The sequence below is a fragment of the Drosophila tropicalis genome, unplaced genomic scaffold (genome assembly GCF_018151085.1).
Source record: "Drosophila tropicalis isolate 14030-0801.00 unplaced genomic scaffold, ASM1815108v1 contig_443, whole genome shotgun sequence".
Lineage (NCBI taxonomy): Eukaryota > Metazoa > Arthropoda > Insecta > Diptera > Drosophilidae > Drosophila > Drosophila tropicalis.
Window position 1 is genome coordinate 7,598,234 of NW_027172907.1, and position 20,996 is coordinate 7,619,229.

General features: G+C 37.2%; 4 protein-coding genes across 4 annotated transcripts; 2 read left to right on the plus strand and 2 right to left on the minus strand.

Moving 5' to 3' along the window:
• The first annotated feature begins 935 nt into the window (after positions 1-935).
• LOC137573877 (serine protease 3-like) lies at positions 936-1,799 on the plus strand. The gene has a single exon (XM_068285945.1). It carries the CDS (start codon positions 949-951, stop codon positions 1,738-1,740), a length of 792 nt encoding a protein of 263 aa, XP_068142046.1. The 5' UTR covers positions 936-948; the 3' UTR covers positions 1,741-1,799.
• Positions 1,800-2,554: 755 nt separating this feature from the next.
• Positions 2,555-11,390, minus strand: LOC137574000 (alcohol dehydrogenase 1-like). Its single transcript, XM_068286106.1, has 5 exons — positions 11,298-11,390; positions 11,000-11,227; positions 10,765-10,938; positions 10,421-10,700; positions 2,555-2,586 (listed from the first exon to the last, which is right to left on the minus strand). The coding sequence occupies exons 1-5, from the start codon at positions 11,388-11,390 to the stop codon at positions 2,555-2,557; spliced, it is 807 nt and encodes a 268-aa protein (XP_068142207.1).
• LOC137573896 (serine protease 3-like) lies at positions 3,353-4,248 on the plus strand. The gene has a single exon (XM_068285968.1). It carries the CDS (start codon positions 3,395-3,397, stop codon positions 4,187-4,189), a length of 795 nt encoding a protein of 264 aa, XP_068142069.1. The 5' UTR covers positions 3,353-3,394; the 3' UTR covers positions 4,190-4,248.
• A 252-nt stretch (positions 11,391-11,642) lies between the features above and the next one.
• On the minus strand, positions 11,643-12,659 carry LOC137574104 (alcohol dehydrogenase 1-like). Its single transcript, XM_068286223.1, has 4 exons — positions 12,551-12,659; positions 12,268-12,495; positions 12,034-12,207; positions 11,643-11,974 (listed from the first exon to the last, which is right to left on the minus strand). Exons 1-4 carry the CDS (start codon positions 12,641-12,643, stop codon positions 11,690-11,692), a joined length of 780 nt encoding a protein of 259 aa, XP_068142324.1. The 5' UTR covers positions 12,644-12,659; the 3' UTR covers positions 11,643-11,689.
• Positions 12,660-20,996: the final 8,337 nt, after the last annotated feature.

Below are 20,996 nucleotides of genomic sequence, written 5' to 3' on the forward strand. Positions count from 1 at the left end.
GTATTCTAGGCGTCCATAGTTAAGTAACATCATCAGGCCATCAGAGAGGGCATCTTCAACTCAAAGATACAAATCCACGAAGTCTTTGTTCTTTCTATTTTTGCCAGAAGCCGAACTGCGAACCGAACCTATCGCCTAGATGTCTGTGGTTGTGTAGTTGTAGTTGTTGCAGCTGCCACGCGGTTTATAGTTGGTTCCACAGTTGGTTCTCTGCAGACGTTGCCACTGCCACTACCAGCTGCTTCTGCTGCTGCTGTTGCTACTGCCACTTGCTACTTGCTACTACATAACTGCTCTAACCACGTGCAAGTTGCTTCTGTGCGCCGCATCAGTTGGCAGCGTATTTTTTGTAGTCGCTGCGACGTCAGCAGAAATCATCATGGGAATATCCAACAAGCTGGAAACGACATGTCAATGTCAAAGTTCCTAGGACTGACAAATAAACAAATACTAATTAAACAAACTTAAAGAATTTTACAAGGAAATATGAAGGAAAAACCTTTTGACAGCAAAAAGAGGTATAATATAGTTATTACATTGAATCCTTAAAATTGATTTTGAAAATGCTTCTTAGTTGGTTACAACTCTTACATTGTAATAAACGAATTCCAAATTTTGACTATAATGAGCAGCTGGTAGTGCCATAAAATGTCACAATTTATTTCTAGTATTTATAGGATTAAAGATAAAGCAAGTGTAGAAATATTTTTAAGAATTTCAAATAATTATTTATTAAAGTTTAAAGAAAAAGATGGGAAAAAGTTGTTTGCTCATGTAATTCATTGAAGCATGCAAATAATATTTTAATTTAAAAAAATCGTTAAGCCGATAATACAAATGGATTTTCGATAAATTGGAACTGTTAAGCCAGCCTGCCCTCTAGATTCAACCCTTTAAAAGAGGCGACTTTTACACTCATCTCATCAGTAAGTGACGAAAACTGAAACGATGACAAGTATTCTTTTCTGTTTTCTGGCAAGTCTCCTTCTTCTTCCAGCGCTGGAAGCGCATTCAAAAGCTCTGGAAAGGATTACCAATGGTCAAGAGGCCAAAGAAGGGCAATTTCCTTATATTGTCCAGCTTGTAATTTTAAATAATAATTCTATAGATTTGTCAGGATGTGGCGGGAGTATTATAGCGAATGATTGGATACTAACAGCAGCACATTGCACCGAATATGCAGGAAAAGTAATCATCTTCTATGGATCGGATCAATATGGACAGGGTCAAGTTAAAGTCGAGGTCCATGCACACAGTATCATTCAACATCCCAAATATCAGTGGATAGGGGGAACAGCATTTAATGATATCGCATTAATACGCAGTAAATGGGTCGATTTCAATGATCGCATTCAAAAAATTGCCTTGCCAAAGCCCAATCAGCGTGGCGAGTCATTCGCCGGTCAATGGTCACAATCCGCTGGCTGGGGACTTCTTAAGGATAACAGCGAGTTGATCTCCGATCGACTGCAGTGGGTGAATTTAAAGATAATTGAAAATTCTGTGTGCCGTATTTTCTTTTATATCGATGAAACTCATTTATGTACGGAAACCCCAGATCGAAAATCTGTTTGTGGTGGCGATTCTGGTGGCCCCCTTGTTCTTGATAAGGAGAAAATACTTGTAGGTATAAATTCATTTGTCGCCAAGGCTGGCTGTGAGGCTGGCTATCCAGCTGGTTTCACTAGAGTTTCTAAATACTTGGACTGGATACGTAAAGTTTCGAATGTGACTTCCTAATTAATTAAATGTCTGTAATTCATGAAGTATGAATAAAATGCATAACAGTGTATACAGCATGTAATGGGCCTTTTTACTTACATTTTGGAATGTTTACTCATGAGGTACGTTTCACAATTATAACGCCACCCATATATTTCAAATATTGGTCTAACGGTACAATTCTCGATGTTACAATGTTCTACCGAAATACTTGTTGTGGCACAAGAACAACATACAACAACTTTGGGATCAATAGGAATAACGGTACTTTTCTATTTACGCAAATTTGATTTTGAGCTTGTTTCATAATTATAACGCCACTTTCAATAAATGCGTTTTTTTATTATAAATGTTAACAGTTAACAATTTTTTTTTTTTTTGAACAATTAAAATTTGCTTTCCATTTTTAGAAATGACATTAAATATCCTTGTAGGCATCCTTAAAACTAAATTTGTAATTACATCTGGCTCAAACATCCATCCAAGCCCCGTCAATCACATCTTTCAGTTCTTATACTGTGTTAAACTGCCGATTTTCCCTGGAAACCTTACGTACTAAGATGCTCCAGAGATTCTCAATCGGATTGAGGTCTGGGGATCCTGCTGTCCAGTTCATAACTGGGATTTCCTTGGAACAAAACCATGACTTTGTCTCCCTGCTAACATATGATTACGGCATTATCTTGTTGGAAAGTCCAGTCTCTACCATCATTTTCATTCAAAAATGGGATGAGACTGTTTTCCAACACCTGGATGTAATCTGCACTCTTCATTTGGGAAGATTCAAACTGTAGCTTCTAACATCCAGCCGAGCAAAAAGCTCCTCAAACCATTACAAAATTGTTGAACATAGAAACAGACAATGGTCATCAGTAAGCATCACACAATAATAACCAAAATTTCTGTTTACAATAAAGATTTAAATTAGAGATAATTTTTTCGTATGAAAAACAAATGGAACTTGGATGGTTCTACTGTTTTTCGACGATATTGGCATGATCTGAGGAAAGAGCCATACATTTTTTCTAAGCACAATTTCGGTGGAGGAAATGTAATGCTTTGAGGAGCTTTTTGCTCGGCTGGATGCTGCGACGTCAGCAGAAATCATCATGGGAATATCCATTAAGATGGAAACGACACGTCAATGTCAAAGTTCCTAGGAGTAACAAAACAAACCCTAATTTAAACAAAATTAAAGAATTTTATAAAGAAATATGAAGCAAAAACCTTTTGACAGCAAAAAGAGGTATAATATAGTTATTACATTGAATCCTTAAAATTGATTTTGAAAATGCTTCTTAGTTGGTTACAACTCTTACATTGTAATAAACGAATTCTAAATTTTCACTATCATGAGCAGCTGGCAGTGCCATAAAATGTCACAATTTATTTCCAGTATTTATAGGATTAAAGATAAAGCAAGTGTAGAAATATTTTTAAGAATTTCAAATAATTATTAAAGTTTAAAGAAAAAGATGGGAAAAAGTTGTTTGCTCATGTAATTCATTGAAGCGTGCAAATGATATTTTAATTTAAAACAATCGTTAAGCCGATAATACAAATGGATTTTCGATAAATTGGAACTGTTAAGCCAGCCTGCCCACTAGATTCAACCCTTTAAAAGAGGCGACTTTTACACTCATCTCATCAGTAAGTGACGAAAACTAAAACGATGACAAGTATTCTTTTCTGTTTTCTGGCAAGTCTCCTTCTTCTTCCAGCGCTGGAAGCGCATTCAAAAGCTCTGGAAAGGATTACCAATGGTCAAGAGGCCAAAGAAGGGCAATTTCCTTATATTGTCCAGCTTGTAATTTTAAAAATTAATTCATTAATTAATTTGTCAGTATGTGGCGGGAGTATTATAGCGAATGATTGGATTCTAACTGCAGCACATTGCACCGAATATGCAGGAAAAGTAATCATCTTCTATGGATCGGATCAATATGGACAGGGTCAAGTTAAAGTCGAGGTCCATGCACACAGTATCATTCAACATCCCAAATTTCACAGGATAGGGGGAACAGCATTTAATGATATTGCATTAATACGCAGTAAATGGGTCGATTTCAATGATCGCATTCAAAAAATTGCTTTGCCCAAGCCCAATCAGCGTGGCGAGTCATTCGCCGGTCAATGGTCACAATCCGCTGGCTGGGGACGGCTTAAGGATAACAGCAAGTTGATCCCCGATCGACTGCAGTGGGTGAATTTAAAGATAATTGAAAATTCTGTGTGCCGTATTTTCTTTTATATCGATGAAACTCATTTATGTACGGAAACCCCAGATCGAAAATCTGTTTGTGGTGGCGATTCTGGTGGCCCCCTTGTTCTTGATAAGGAGAAAATACTTGTAGGTATAAATTCATTTGTCGCCAAGGCTGGCTGTGAGGCTGGCTATCCAGCTGGTTTCACTAGAGTTTCTAAATACTTGGACTGGATACGTAAAGTTTCGAATGTGACTTCATAATTAATTAAATGTCTCTAATTCATGAAGTATGAATAAAATGCATAACAGTGTATACAGCATGTAATGGGCCTTTTTACTTACATTTTGGACTGTTTACTCATATTTGGAATAGGCCATTGAAATAAGCTGTTCATTCAGAATAATTCTCAAAGTAGTTTTAGACGATTTAAAAGTCAAAAGGTTCACGTTATACACTTGGTCACGTGTATTCTGCTGGATTACCAATGTTTGCTCACAAAATAGAAAACAAAATGATAATGAAAATGAGAAGGCCTTTTAAGACTTGCTCTCTTAAAAGCCATTTCAAATAACGCATTCCTTTCGCAATGGGCATTGGGCCGTCCCATCATTCAACATCCCATTGAGTGGGCGTGGCATTGTGGAGCTATTCCAGCATTTAAATTGCCCCCTTATACCCAATTGCCATTTTGTCCAGTTTATGATGCATCAGCATAAGAGCGTGGATGAGGACATGGACATGAACGTGGTTGGGAATGGCCAGACAGAGAAAAGGAGAGTAAATGAGAGAGACAGAGAGAGAGAGCGACCAAGTGCATCACAAGCAAATGCACTTTCCATTTGCCACGACTAATTTTATGGGCCTTTTTCAGTTCCCTCTTGCTCATTTTTAATGGCTTTGGCAGAGTGATTCCTCTCCACTCTTAACTCATAATTGCCATGCGACGTTGTCTTGGCCCATTATGACAGACAATTGGCAATGGACCAACAGTAAGAAAAAAAAAAAAAAACGGAAAAAACCAATACCACAAGAAACTTTTGCCAAGTTTTCGTCAATGCGTGGAAATGAAGACAGCGAAATAAAAGAAGAAGAGAGAACAATTAAATGACAAAAGGCTAAATTTAATGACCAGACTGTCTACTACTGCTTCTCTTGGAGCTGCCCCCATCCACCCTTCCCCACTCACTTTTCCCTGCATCGTTCGTTGCCTTTTTTTTCTTAATGGCCAAATTATTGTCACTTTGAAGTTGGCGCCATTAAATCAGTCGGGCGCTTAAAGGCTAAACCCAAAATGACAATTAAATCGTCGACTGACAACCACAAACCAAACTCTCAGACCAGACCAGACCAGACCAGGCCAGGCCAGGATAGAATCAGCGTTCGCATCAGACAATTGAAAAGCGTATTATTTTTGGGGCCAATTTAATTATAGCGAAATTCTTAAAAATGTTCTTTTCTAAATATTGATGTGACATTTATGTCAATTTATTTGGCCAACACTTTTTGGCATTGGCTTTTAAAGCCTTTAATTGGCGAGAATCGATTTATGTATGAAATGTTGTTCGCCTCCTGGCACTGACTTTTCGCATGTATTTATGTACATATATACTTTGTGTGTGTGTGTGTGTGTGTGTTAGTTAGTTTGTTTATTTTATGTTAGTGAGTTTGTTAGCTAACCAGTTTAAATAAATTTATTTCACACTAATTGGATTTTATGCTTAACAATTTCAATTAGCTTTTTAATTATGTTTTTGGTGTTGGCGAAAAATTATTAAATACCATTAATCAGTATAGGCTAATTTAGCCAGAAAATTCAGTAAAAGTTTATAAATAAATAAATAAAGTGAGAGACAGAAAGAGAGAGAGAAACAAAAACAGAGAAAGAGAAAGATTAATAGTGTAAAATTACACATGGAGAACAGTTGGTTTAATTTTATTGTAAATATATTGTGATAGTTGATTTTAAAGAAAATAAGTTTAGTCTTTAACCAAATACAATATTTCACTTATTACGAAGCCTTCAGACATACATTTTATGTAAAACTATCAACTATTTAAACCATTTTTCTTTAAAAGGATGGAATAATCTAATAATTAAATGAATTACTTTCATTTTCTTCAAGTGCATCTGCTAGGCATAATAGAATGATTTCAACTTCCATATGTGTGTCTCTAGTGTCTTGTATCCTGTATCCAGGACAAGCGGCTACCTATGTATATGTGTATGTATGTATGTATGTACATACCCACAAACTGTAATCATGATATAATCGCATAACCATTATTAAATCATATGCTTCGTCTAGCGCACAATTCATTTAAACATATTAAGCCACCCAAAAAAATGCCAAAAAAAAAAGAAGAATGAGAGCGAGAGAGAGAGAAAAAAGAAAGAAAACTCAGAAAAGGAAACAAGTCGAAATAAAAATCTCAACAACAACAGGGAAAAGGCTACGTAAATGCTGTTAACATGGTAACAGAAGGATACCTTCACACGGATACGTATAAGTACACACACACACACACACATGAAATTTTTAATTTGCGTATTTTAGTCACGTACAGGTAAATCTCAATTGAATCGAATGTGACACCGGATGTGAAAATTGTGCACATTTTCCAAGCATTTACCAAACAGAGAGGAGAATGCCCAGACAATGCCATAGAGATGGAGAAAATATATGGATAGAAAAGGAAAGAAAGAGAAATTCACAGCACGAGACATAAAGATCGCATCACTAAACATGCTGGAAATGGAAAACATGTCGTCAAATCTATCTTGCAGATACATGAATGACGACTGACGACTGACTCCATGATTGTGAGAATGGAATGAGATTGGGGAAAGGACCCATGGTCCGTTGCTTACGTTGCCATTACAACAGAAATCATTGGGTATCGACGAGGTAAACATTTTTCCTCTTTTGCACCTGATTTTTATGAAGGGAATGTCCGAGATGGACAACGAGAGCAAGAAGGATCCATGGAGTGAGCGGGCGTGTGAGTCTGTGAATCGACGATGTTCGTTGGGTGTGAAATGTGAGTTGAGTAGGAAAAACACTTTGAGGCACGCACTTTAACCATTTCCATTTCCCACTGCCCCTCACTAAACTCTTTTCTGACTCTCTCTCTCTGTATGTGTGTATGTGTTGACCTAGGCAACAGAAAAAGGTGGCAAAATTGCCAGGATATAAACGTTTCGTTTGTGTTCACTTTTTGCTTTGATGTTGATGCCCAATGCCGATACCGATGCCGATGCCAATGCCTTTGCAAATATTGACGCAACACATTAATGGCAATTCAAATTGCCCTGTGGATCTATATCGTAGCTGCCTCTCTCTCCCCCTGTGTGTGTGTGTGTGCGTGCGTGTGTGTGAATGGATTTTATCCTTTTGTGGCCATATTCCCATTGACCATCGAGTATTTAACTTTGGCATTCCAAATGTTTAAAGGGTTATCGAGCTGCTTGCTTAGTTTAGGTCTAAAACGGTATGGAAAAAAAAAAATTCCTTAAGGTTGTGTACTTCAATTAGGAAACTTCTGATTATTCACATTGATAGCTTTGATATTTAAGAGAAGAAAATGTTAGATGTACATATGTATGCTTAATGTTGGGCCCTTAAATGGGGCGCTTAAATTCATGTGATATTATCGAAATTGTTACTGGATGCTTTGGGCTTTGGCAATATACAGCAGCGGCAACAGCAGCAGCCGTCTCCAGCTCCGTCTCCATCTGTTCAACACGTAATTACATTTTTATTTATTGAATTTTCGCCTGAAACAACAACAAGCAGTCAGCAGGAATTCAGGCAGGCAGGCCAACTAACCGTCCGTCGACGTCTGAGCTACATAAACAACATCAACTTTTGGCCGAAAAACCAACGCAAAATTGTTTAGCGACAAATTGTCACAGGCGATGACAAGGAGAGGAAGCCCCAGGAACACAGAATCAGCTGCAGATGTAGACTCACTGGACGAACTGACGGATCGACCGACTGACTGAATGACGGACTGACTGACTGATGGACGAACTGACATTGCTGACATGACGCGTTGTTGCCACGAAAATATTCCACAAAGTCAACAAGAGGAGCAGCAGCAGCAGCAGCAGCAAACCCAAAATGAGGTCAACCATGAAAATTGCACCAGCGGCAGCAATTTCTCATTTTGAGTTTTAGCGGGCAACAACACCAGCAACAACAACAACACAAAAAAGGCCAAAAAATTAACAAAACAAAAAAAAAACATGCAGTTGAAAAAAGGAAGGAATTTTGCGATGCGGTTCACTGGCTGATGTTGTTATTGTTGCTGTTGTTGCTGCCTGTTCCTGCGGTTGATCGTTGCATGTTGCTCTCGTTGTTGTTCCTGTTGCTCTGGTGGCTGTTGCTGCTGGTGTCATGTCGTTCATCAGCGTAACAATTTTTATTGCTGTTTCGTACCGCAACTTTGTTGTCGATAAAATTTTAATTCGCATTGGCTTACATACTTTTTTATTTTGTTTTATGTGACTGGTGGTTGTTGTTGTTACACTTTTTTGTTTTGTTTCTGGGTTATTTAAGCATTATCGATACAGTAGTTAAGACCGATGATTGCAGCAGATTGAAAAGATACAAACTTTTAAATGCAATTCTAGATTAAAGCATTGAATTTTTCATCGCTGTTTGTGATTTTTTGTTTTTTTGTTTAAGCAAATTTTACTTAATGCAATTTTAAGTGAAAATTTACAAATTTTGAATCTTATTTATTGGACACTATGACTCAGGTTGAAGTCCGAATTTTAAACTGAATTAATGAGAAAGTTGAGACTACTAAAAAGAGAATTATATTCTCTACTCCCTGGCCGCACTTACTCGGATTTGAAATGAGTTGATTCTTATTTGACTATAATAATTATTGTTCCAATTATGTATATATCAATTTTGTTCACTTTTTTTTTTTATTTATAGAGCATTTCAAATTCTCTTCAACATCAATTGCCATTTCATTTTTGCATGCTTCCCTTTGATTTTCTCTCTTGTCGGTTTCACTGCGCCAAATTGATTTATAGCGTTCAAACATGGGTCCAACCAAAAAAAAAAAAAAAAAACCGGGAACAATATATGTATATGAAATAAATATATATAGAAACTGCCAAAAAAAAAAAAGAAAAGAAAAAGAAACAAAGAATGAGATGAAAAAAAGGACGGCACAATCACGTAGCCAATTATAAACCACAACTAATTGGCCAGGCAAATGTTGCAAGAGGAAATTTACTTTTAATAATATGGTGGAAAATAAATTTTGTGCTAAATTGTCAACATTAACAGCAACATCAACAGTATCAAAGCAACAGAAACTACATACAACAACAACGTCAATACGAAAAAATAAACAACAACAATAAGACAAGTATACATTTAGCCAGTTTACTATAGACCACATTTATCATATGGCTTGGTTGAAGTTGTGTTGGTTGCTGGTGTTGGCTGCTACCGTTTTTGGTTTGCACGCTTTTGACCCGAACCTGAGCAATGCGCGTGCCAGCAACTGAAACAATGGCAACACGAATCATTGCCAAGTTTAGATCTTATCTTTTGCTTAAAGCAGGTAAAAGTGTTGGCTTTTCGTTTGAATGCAAAGGACAAAAAAAAACCGAAGAGTACAAAAAGAGTTGTTGCGTTTTTGCTGTTTTTGCTTCCGTTTTGAAATAATTGAAATTTCAAAAAAAATTTTTATATATATATTTTTTTTGGTACTTTTTGGGTTTTGCTCTACACAAAAACGCTTCATTAATTGATGCCCTTTCGCCAACGAAAAAACATTATACAAGACACGCCCTAAAAACATGTTGCAACTCACAAGTGCCACTTTGGGGCTGTCCTCATCCTTCTACCTACATACATACCACTTCCCGCCTGCGGTCCACTCCACCCCCATTCTATCGTGTCTTGTCTGTTGTCGTTGTTTAATGCGTTTTTAAAGTGCCTGCACTATACGCCCCATGGGCGTTGGAAATTTGTGCCGTTATTTGTTGGCAATTAGCTTGGCGAATGTCAGAAATGAACTCGGCCACACTTTGTCGCACACAGCTGTCATACAAAATGCAAATGTACAACTCACAAGCCTCTTGGAATCGGACAGCTTTTTGGCAGGCAAAATGCACAGATACATAAATCAGTTGTCACTCGCAATGTTTGTGCGTTTCATCATTAATTTTTGTCAATGCCCAATTAAAACATGAAATGTTTCACAATATATGACAGGCCAGAATGTATATTAGTGACTCTAAAACTAATGATTTCCGTCTTTCTAAGTAATTTACAGATTTACTGTCTCCAGCTCGAAAAGTCATTAGAATGAAAGTAATTAATCAACAAAGAGAGCTACATATTCTATATTTACCTTGTTGTAAACCTCTATTACATTGAAACCTACTACAAGCAGGTATATAAGCATTCAGACTAAGCGTTAACTAAACAAATTTTTGTAGTACATAGGCTAAATTCCTTAGTCGTCCAATTGCTTTGCCCAATGATCTGGAATTTTCACTTGTGAAATCTCTCCCAGTTCCAACATAAAGACATCTCCATTTTTGCTATTTTCAATGGCTTTTACCAGATTTCTGGCACAATCCTCAGCCGTTTGACGTCTTATTTTTGAGACTATGGAATGTATTGGGGTCTCGAAATCAAAAATCGTTTTGCTTGTCATGTCATCAAGAAGCGAAGTTTCAGTCAATCCTGGGCAAATGGTAACAAAGGACACACCGAAATGCTCCAAGTAGAAAGGGGCCTTATATAAAGTGAAAATAACAATATTAAGGGTTGTCTTTCTCCACAACTGATAAGGGACTTACAGCCAATGATCGTGTAAAACAGGTGACAGCAGCTTTACTTGCCGCACAAATGGGATAGAGAGGCTCCGGTTGAAGACCCACAACTGATGAAATGTTGACAATAATCCCACCTCGACCACCTTCAGATGTACTCATATAATCGAGAGCAATTAAAGTGCTATGAATAACACCCAACTGAAAATGGATGAAATATAATTTAAATTTTATCCTTATAATATTAATTTCTTTTGCATACCAAATTAATTTCAATAGTCGAATTAATAAGTTGATCATTCAAACAGCCACTTCCATTGATTATAAGATCAAAGTATTCTAAACGCTGACTTGCCATCTTATAGGCAGCTTCTATGTCACTTTTTTGCATTATATTCACTTTTTGATGATAAATTTCAGTGCTTGGAAATAATTTTTGCCATTCTGCTAAAATTTCATCATTCTCTGCTAAATCAAATATAGCAAGAGACTAAAAATACATGAAAATTATATATTTGATTTGGTTTGTTCAGGTTTATCAAGGATCACATCTGACTGACCTTTAATTGCTTTTTTAGTAGCTCTGAAATACATTTCTGACCTATGCCACCAAAACCACCGAAATAGATGACAATTTTATCAGTTAAGTTCATGTTGTTGGTTTCACAATCAATTCGGCACTGAACTCAGAACGATTAGGTTGAGTTTTAGATTACTTTACTTACTTACCATGTGCCTGATTCTCAGCACTTTTTGAATATATATGACTTTAATTGATTCCAAACGAAAGCAGCAATTGCAATTGCGTAGGTTTAAACCTATAATTAAAGGCACATGCAAAACCTTCAAGGACTAAGCAAAAAAACTGCCAAACTCACGTTTCTTACTACAAATATACACACAAGTTAAAGTTTAAAAATTTAATAGTACAGAAAAAATAAATCATTTAATTTTAATCATCAAATTGATGTACCCAATGAATTGGAATTTTCACTTCCGTAATAGTACCCAACTCTAGCATAAGGACATCACCATTCTTGCCCTCTTCAATGGCCTTTACTAGATTTCTGGCACAATCTTCAGCCTTTTGACGTTTTATTTTTGCGGCTATTTTATTCAGTGGAGTCTCAAAATCGAAAATTGTTTTGCTCGACATATCATCCAGAAGGCCAGTGTCGGTCATGCCAGGACAAATGGTTATGAAAGATACACCAAATCGTTCATAATAGAAAGGAACCTGTAAAATTAAAATATTTTATTATATTTCATTTACCAAATTCGATCAGTGAAACTTACACCCAGCGAACGTGTAAAACAGGTGACAGCAGTTTTGCTTGCCGCATAGACTGGAAATAGGGGAGACGGTTGAAGACCGACAACCGATGAAATATTCACAATGAGTCCACCTCGACCTTTTTTCGATTTATCCATATACTCCAACGCAGTCAATGTACTGTTAATCACCCCCATCTAAAATTTAGTTTAAATTTTTTGACTAAAGTTTATGTGGCGCTTAGTTTGGTTAATTACCAAATTAATATCCACAGACAGCTCAATAAGACGATCATTCATTATGCCACTTCCATTGACTATGACATCAAAGAATTCTAAACGTTGACTTGCTGCCTTGTAAGCAGCTTCTATATCAGATTTCTTTGTGACATCGACCTTTTGGTGAAAAATTTCCGTATTGGGAAATTTCTTTTGCCATTCGTCCAAGATTTTAGTATTTTCTGTCAAATCGAATATAGCCAATGCCTGAAATAAATTTAATTTCATTAAGTTTGTTTGTCTAACGTCTTTGAAAACTGACCTTCAATTGCTTTCCTAGTAGTTCGGGTATACATTTTTGACCTATTCCACCAAAACCGCCAAAATAAATAACATTTTTTCCAGTTAAATTCATCTTAATGCTGTCACGATCAATTGTCGACTGAATTGTCAAAACAACGATTAAATTTGCTACAATTTTTTACTTTATTTTTGCCAAATGTGTGCTTGAGTCTTATCATTTTGTTCTAGTTATGACTCTGACTGATTACTAGGGGGTCCAAGTCGAATCATTGGACTTTAATGGCGTTCCATATACAAAGACATCATATGTTCTTTTTTTTTTTGTGTGCTGTTTTGTTGCTTTTGTGAGATTAGTTTGTTGTTAAAATTATTCAAACAAAATACAATGTCAAAACAATTTTTTTTATATATGGTTTTTTGATAAGATCAGTTCTGTGTTAATAATTTAGATTGCACTTTTACTAAGTGATTATATGCATACAAAATATTCGTACATGCGTCAAATGTACAATAGATTTACCTTATCTTAATTGAAAGTTGTTTGCAAAGACTTCTTTGAAAGTGTTGGACCTTGATATGTTTGCTTCTTTAAAAAAGATCTAAATTATCTGTACTTAAATGGGATTAATAAGAAAAATTATGGATAAAATAAATGTACACGGTAATGGCTCTCTCGATGAAAGTTCATTTCAAAATGTCTGTATTTAGTTAATATTTTTCATGCAACATTTTATTGCTTATTATTTGTTTGCTGTCAGATTTTCATTCATGATATTAAAAACTCAATATATTGCCTAGTTTTGTTTTTTGTCTTCCTTATCTGTATGTGAGATTAATCTAAGCTAGTTAGTTTAAGTAGAAAGCTTTAAGACTACATTCATTCATTCATTTATTCACTTGACTTAATTTTTGGAAATTTATTTCATTTGATTTTCACTTGACTCTCTGGTCCTGGGGCCAAGCCAAAAACTTCAATCAAGTAACACACAGAGAGTAAACGTACATGGGTGTGTGAGGGAGAAAGAGACAGAGCGACAACTTAATTGAATTTTCTCTTCAAGCTGTTCGCTAGAAAACTTTTTGTGGCATTTCTCACACTCTCACCACACCCTCGCCCCTGCTCACCCAAAGACATATCAATTCTATTGCCACAACCGCTTCCACTTGCAGCAGTAGTTGCAGTAGTTTCTAGTCACCGCAACATTTTACATATGCATTTTATTTTGTAGAATTTATATTCAAGTGTTGGAGCTAAACAATTATTGGCTGTCGTTCTATGAACTAGAAAATTTGCATATTTCGTTCGAGTTTTTGCCTTTGACCAACAGTCTTTAGTCTCATGGCAATATGTCAGTGTAAATTTTGATGACTGACAGAGATTGTCTGGCTCCCTTTTTATAACCCGGCCCAGTCTCTCAACTCCCCACCCCACCGCGCTCTTTAGGATGTTAGAGACGTGCCATGGATGCATTGATTTTTGCATTTTCATTTGAAAAACAGAAAATCATATTTCAATTAAAGCCCGAAAATAGCCAACTGGTAATAATCGAAAAATGGATTACAAAAAGGTTTACCCATTCCACGTTGTCAGATTGATTTTGATACAAATGAATGGAAACTGGGATAGAACAAATTTGGGGTTTGAGGTTTTTGTGGGGATGTCAGTGTTTTGAACGTTGGCAATTTGAAACAGAATTTTCGGCAATTTACCGAACGAGGCATACAAATTTGTTTGTTTTGCTTAAAGAGAAAAGCAAACAAGTAAAATTGCCCATATCACATTGGACCCATGTATTGACAGAAAACTGACAAAAAAGGATTCCACCAAATGTGTCATGTTTATCAAAAAGTAAAAAAGAAATTGTAGAAAAACAGCAGGGTAATTGTGCGTTGACTATTATTTGTTTAACCGATGTTTGATTACACTTATCTTTGGCGAATTCAAAGCAGATATAAAAGATGTAAATGGATTCTTCCTTCTAGATGTTGTAGCACTTAAAAAACCGAGCAAAATTGTTTTTGAGGCGGGTGCTTTATTAAAATTTGAACTTTTTGAAAAGGACTATAAGTGGAATACTACTGTAGATTGAAACTCATGTATATATTTATATAGCTCTTGTATGTCGTATCCCGGATGACCAAAATACCCGCTTCTTTTGGAAGGGTATAAAAAAAAATGTGCTAGGGCCGAGGTGAAAATATCGGCGAGGTGACACTGGTCGCGATGGAGGTGACTGTTGTAGGTGGTTGATGTTGGGTAGGAGATGAACCGCATGCTCTCTCGCCTGTCTGTCATGGGTTAATTTCGCATGCAAATAATGTCACGTGTTGTATTGCCATTTTGAATGGGAGAACTTGATTAAAATTCAATGCGACGTTAATTAAATTCTGTCAATGCAATTTACACGAACAATTTTTTATTCTCCCTCCACGCTCCAGTTTCGCACCTGCTCTTCATCACAGTTCTTTTTGATGATATGTTTGTTGGTAGTTGAGTGGGGAAAAATGAAAAAGTGCGAAAATTTGTTGAGTACTCTTTAAGGCAGTATTTATCACTAGTTCATACAGTCTCTAACAGTGTCTCTCTTTTCTCTATTTTTGCTTTCGTCGCACCTACGACATCATTTTAGTTTAGTGGCTCACGTGGCGTATGAGCAATAAATTATAGACTTGCTACTGGAAAAAGTTTGTTACTGTTGTAAGGTTGAGTCTCTCTGTTCTCTATTGTTGAGACGGAATTCCGGTTGCATTGTGCCGCCGTTAAGTCTAGACAAAGCAATCATAAATAATTTCTGCATAAAGACGTAATAATTTGCCTTTCGCATCACCCTCACCTATCCCCTACCCTCATGCCTCTACTCTGCAATCTTCAACTCCTTCTCTGACTCTTACTCTGGCCAAATATTTTGTTATTAAATGAAATTGCAATGTTTGGCCGCTGACCACCATGAATGCAAAAGGTCTGCTTTCCGCTCTCGCCATTCCCACTCGCCCCCTTGGGGCTTCAGGACGAACTACTCATTATGAGTGCAAGCGGTAGAAAAACATTTAAAGGGAGAGAAGGGCGGAAAAAATAAGGAAAATGTTGACTTGCTTCTGCGTTTTTCACTCCTGTCTGGGAATTTCATTTTTGGGGCGGCTAACTTGATAGAGGATGCATAGGGGTTGACTATGCGAGAAGGGTAAATGGGAGAATGGAGCAGCAGCAGCAGGTTTGGTCAGTCCTCGTTTCACTTTTGCGTGTTGTTAAACGTTTTTATGAATTGTTCTTGTTGGATTTGTTGTTATGATGCGGTTACCACTTGTCCGGCTGGGGAAAACTAGCTACTCTGCTGTACTCTGAAGCTGTCCATGGATCTAAAGGGATGTTGTGCGTGTGTTTACATGGATATACCCTTAACTATCTAAGGTATATGAGAAGAGTGAAAAGAAGTAAAAGAAAAAAATAAATAAATGATTAAATTTTTTTGGAGAATGAATCAGAAAGTCGTTGTTGTACATCTGATGATAATAAAGAGTATCGAGAATTCGTGGTAACATAATGTTCTTTGTTATGCTTAGGTGCTTTCTTCTCCAGTGTGTGTGTGTGGGCCATTTAATGAAATTTTAAACATTTTTGTGTTCCAATAATGAAATGCTTAGGGTTTTGTTCAACCAATGACAATGGTCTCTCCCTCTCGCTTGACTTATTTTTGTCTCTGTCTCGCTTGCTTTCTCTAGTTGGCTCGTCCATCAATTTCATCAAATGAACTTAAAGTCCTTCTTGAGAGTTTAAACTGTGTAATGGTTTTGTGTGCATATGATTAACAAGAGATGCAGCTAGTTTGCAGCGTAAAACTTTTGTAGATGAATGACAAAAATTTGCCAGTACTTTTTTTGTAAGAAGGTGCGATCCCAGAACTATACGGACGAGGGACGGAGACGAGTGAAAAGTGAGGCGGCTGGAGAGAACTCGTTAAAAGTTGCCACTTTTCCCACGTCGAACTCAACTGGAAAAGTTTGCCATAAATAATGTCCTGGCCCTACGTCAATATTAACAAGCAACAACAAGGACGCCGCCGTCGACGACGACGACGACAACGATGACTAAAAAACTTTCGAGCACTTCAATAAACAAAGTGACAACTTAGCCCTTACTTTATTCCCCCTCTCAACGCTCGGCCCCGCCCCACCGCCTATCTGTTTCTATCGTTTTGCTTCTCTTTGCCATTTGGATTACCTGTAACAGTTTATTGATGTTGGCTTTTTAGCATTTTGAACGGAGTGTAGTGGGGGAAGCCAGCAAGCGACAAGCGACATGAATAATAAAAAATTCGTGGCAAATGGAAAATGTCAAAATAATTTCTACTAAAAATGCCCGCCAGTTGTTGTTGTCGTTGTTGTTTTGGCTCCTGTGGTTGCTCCTTTACTTTGGTCTACCCGCAGGGCATTCGTCTTTCATATCCGGCTTTGAACTTCCGCCTCATGCCGCCCACCGAAAAATGAAGGGAAATTGATTTTTGGCTAGGCTAAAGACATTCAAAGGCAAAGAGAGTGAGTCTGGGATTACAGGGTGGCCTAGGCGTCATGTTAATTAAGTGCTAGTTCTTTTCTTCTTTAGTTTCACTTCTTTTTAAAGCCATGAAATATTAATCACAGCATTTCAAGTCAACTCAAGGACAGAGCCTAGTAACCTGAATAAACTGAAACATGAGTCGAGTGAGAGAGAGTCAGAGTGGGGCAGAGAGAGGGTAGATAGGTCGCTGAGCTGACATATGTGAGCAGAGTTAATTAACTGGTGTGCTAACTAGAAAAACTGTTACACCCCCCAGCACATTCAGACCTACTCACACACACACACATCCAAACACATTTCCTTTTGATAAGAGCTGAAAATGTGACTTAATGAAGTGCAAAATATGCACAGATTTTCTATGGGTTATATACTATACATACATATATGAACATAATGAGGCAGAAAGAGATCGCTCACATATAGATAAAGCTCGTTGTGGTTGTAATTTGAATTAAAGTCATGGGATATGTAAAATTTGTGTCTCTTTAATGTGGCAAACGCACCGTAGGAAGTAAATCAATTTTATGGAACTTATCACTATGGATAAGTCAAGGTTTTAAATATTCAAAAGTTACAAAGAGGTTGGATGATGATACCAAATTTGGTTGTTAGCAACAGTTAACGTTTTTACGCTTAAACCATTAGCTTTTATACTTAATTTAAATAGGTTTGTTAGTATAAATAGTTATGCATGTTAAGTCCATTGCAAATCAAGCAGACACACTGCTAGAGGAAATTCGACACAGTGAGGAAATTTATTGAATTAAAGCATTTATGTAAAAATAGGTTAAATTTAAAAAGGAATCTACTAGGCAATAGTTGTGTTGTGTTGTTGCTTTTGGTTTCCGTTTCCTGCCTGGCAGCAGCAACAACAAGTAGTGAGGCATGGCCGAGAGCTTACCACGACCAGCAATTGTGACCCCTTTTTGGTTTCAACATTTAATATGTTCTTGGCTAAATGCCAACTGATACTGATTTTATTTCCCCCAACTCTTTTCCAGTACTCTTCTCTTCGTCATACACAGAGCCAGAGGCAGCAAAACAATTGAGTGCACTTTACGCTACTTTTGCTGCTTTTGCTTGTTGCATACTTTCAGGCACTGTTGCTGCTGCTGCTGCTGTTGTTGATGCCTCACGTAGAAAGGAGGCAAGCAAAAAGGCAGTAAGTCAGTCAGTTGGTCGCTAGCTCGCTCTCTTGTCTGCTGATCAGCTTAATAAGTTGCAGCTGCTGACACAATTTTCTTCTTCTTTCTGGCCAGTTGAGACTTCTTACATCATGCTTGGACCGAAGCTTTACGCCTCGTTGAACACTCAAGGAGTGGCACATAATTTCCTTCATTTATATGTACTCTGACGCTCACTCTGACGACTCCACCCACTGCATCGTCACCATCGTTTCTTTGGTTTTTCACTGGTGCTGGCGAGATGGTTTTTCTCTCGTTGTCTACTGATTGCATTACTCAAGTTGAGGTCCTGTTGTAGCCTGTCAGTGATTGAATTTTTTTTTCCTTTTTTGCTGGTCGATTGGTTGCATCAGCCCCTCACACACATTAACACAAAGAGAACGCCGAGCTTTAAGCGCATTAAAAAGGCAACCAAGTATGTGGCTGTGGCATGTGGCATGTATGCAGGGGTTGTGAGCATGTGGATGTGGATGTGGATGTGGCATGTGGCATTGCGTGCTAATTAAAAGGCCCAACATTTATGCAATGCAACGACCACACACCCACACAAACACACAGACTCACATGCATATAGAGAGACAGACATACACAGAAGAAGAGGCAACTCAACAAAAGGCGGCCGTCATGGCAACCGCCGCGTCCATACAATTGAAAGCCCTACTCGCCGCTCTGCCAGTCCGACTCATCTGCTTTCTCTCTCGCTTTCTCCCATTTGGCAAATAAATCGCATATAAACAGCAGATAATCCAAGCCAACATCATGGCAAATGCCCATTCATTGAGTCGGTTTCGGTTCCTTTCCCTTTAACCTCTTTTATGTAATGCCCAGCCAGCAACTACAACATACAAGTACAAGGATTCCTTCAGGAAACTCCACCTCCAACTCCCGAGAAATCCTGCCATCATTCTCATCCTCGTTGTCGTCATTATGGATGCAGTTCTCGCATAGTCAATACGATGAGTTTATTGATTTTCCTTCAATGCTTGTGTGTGTGTGTGTACATACATACATACATATACATATATATGGACAGGTAGAAGTGAATCATTTCAGGAGCATGACTTTGCTTAAAACGCTTAGAAATGGATGTTTCTTTTTTAAATTGGGCAAAAGGCTAGAATAAGTTTTAGTATCACGAAAATACTTCTAAATACATAACAAACGTAGATAGCCATGTATGAATGCATCTTCCAATGAAGAAGATGTAGAAAAATATTGTCCAAGGTTTTCTTGTTTGCTCAATAAAATTTCATTACCCTAAATGCAAAAATAAAAAACTAGTTTAGAAAATGCAAGCAGATTTAAAAAGAACAGTTATCGTTTTTCTTTAAACTGCAAACTAACTTTTCATTTGGCAAAGTTGAAAAACTTTTGCAGCGTACACCATGGCGTATACGTTATGATTTTAATAAACACTCTTCTATACCAGATTTTGTGGGGCTTTTCGCCTAACGAGTTTTCTTTTTGAAATCTTTCGCTTAAAATATAACATTTCCCTCAATTTTTCCTATTCTGAAAATCTTTGAAAACCTTTTGCACACATATTTAATAATATCGTTATTAATTTATATTAAAAATTTTAGCAATTTCCTTTTCCATGCTTCTAGTTTCTGCATTTCGTTAAAATCGTTGAAATATAAATCAATTGGCGAACCGTGCAACAATTAAAAGTATTGAATTTCATGTTTATTTCCGTTCAGTTTCATTGCTTCCAGTTTATAATTCATTCGTTAAGAATTCATATGTATTAATTGATGCCACATTTTCATCCGCACATCCAATGCTTGCCAATTTTTCCCATCATCCATTTATTTATTTAACTTTCTTTTTTTTGGCATATTAATTATCCGTTTCCTGCTCTAAGAACTTTTTTTTTATATATCCTTTTATATGCCAAATAAATCATACACACACACACAACCAAAAACACATAACCCTTGACATCCTTTTGCCCCTTCACATATGCAACATATGGTGTCTAACTCTGTCTAAACTTTGAACTTTTAATTCTGTTAATTAATCGATATGTTCTCACTCTCACTCCATTTCTTTCGTTCTTTGTGGGTGTCTTTTGTCTGTCTCCTGCTTCTTTTTTAGTCTTCTTTCGTTATGTGTTGTATGCCTGTGTGTGTGTGTGTGTGTGTGTGTGTTTGTCTGATGGGTGTGTGTGTGGGCAGACAAACAATTAGAAAAGTGAGGCAAAGAAGCCGGGAGCCATCAAAGTTGCTGTGTTGAAGCACCACAAAAAGAGGCAACAACAGAGACTCTCAATGGACTGGCTGACTCTTTCCTTTGCCGCTGCTCCCTAGTTTGCTACAGAACGCGGGGTAATAACACATGGCATCGACCCCTAACCACCAGTTTTTCTATCTTCCCCTCTCTTTCTCTTCTCTTGTTCATATGATTTACAGTTGCAAACACACACACACACACACATATATATACACAGAGAAAAGCCGGCGGCAAAAGTTAAGAAATGAAATTTCAAGAAAATTGCACAAACAACAGGAAGCCAGCCGACAACTGGGGAACGAGCAAAAGAAAATATTGTAAAACTCTTGGCTATAAAGCACAAAGTACACGATATATATCGGCAGTGTGGGCGGTAAAGGGGGTGGAGGGCATTGCCGGTACAATGGGGGAGCACAAAAAAATTGTGAACAACACAAAAGTCGTTATCTTAATTACTTTTATAGCTTCGATTTGCGGCCAAAAGCAGAAACAGA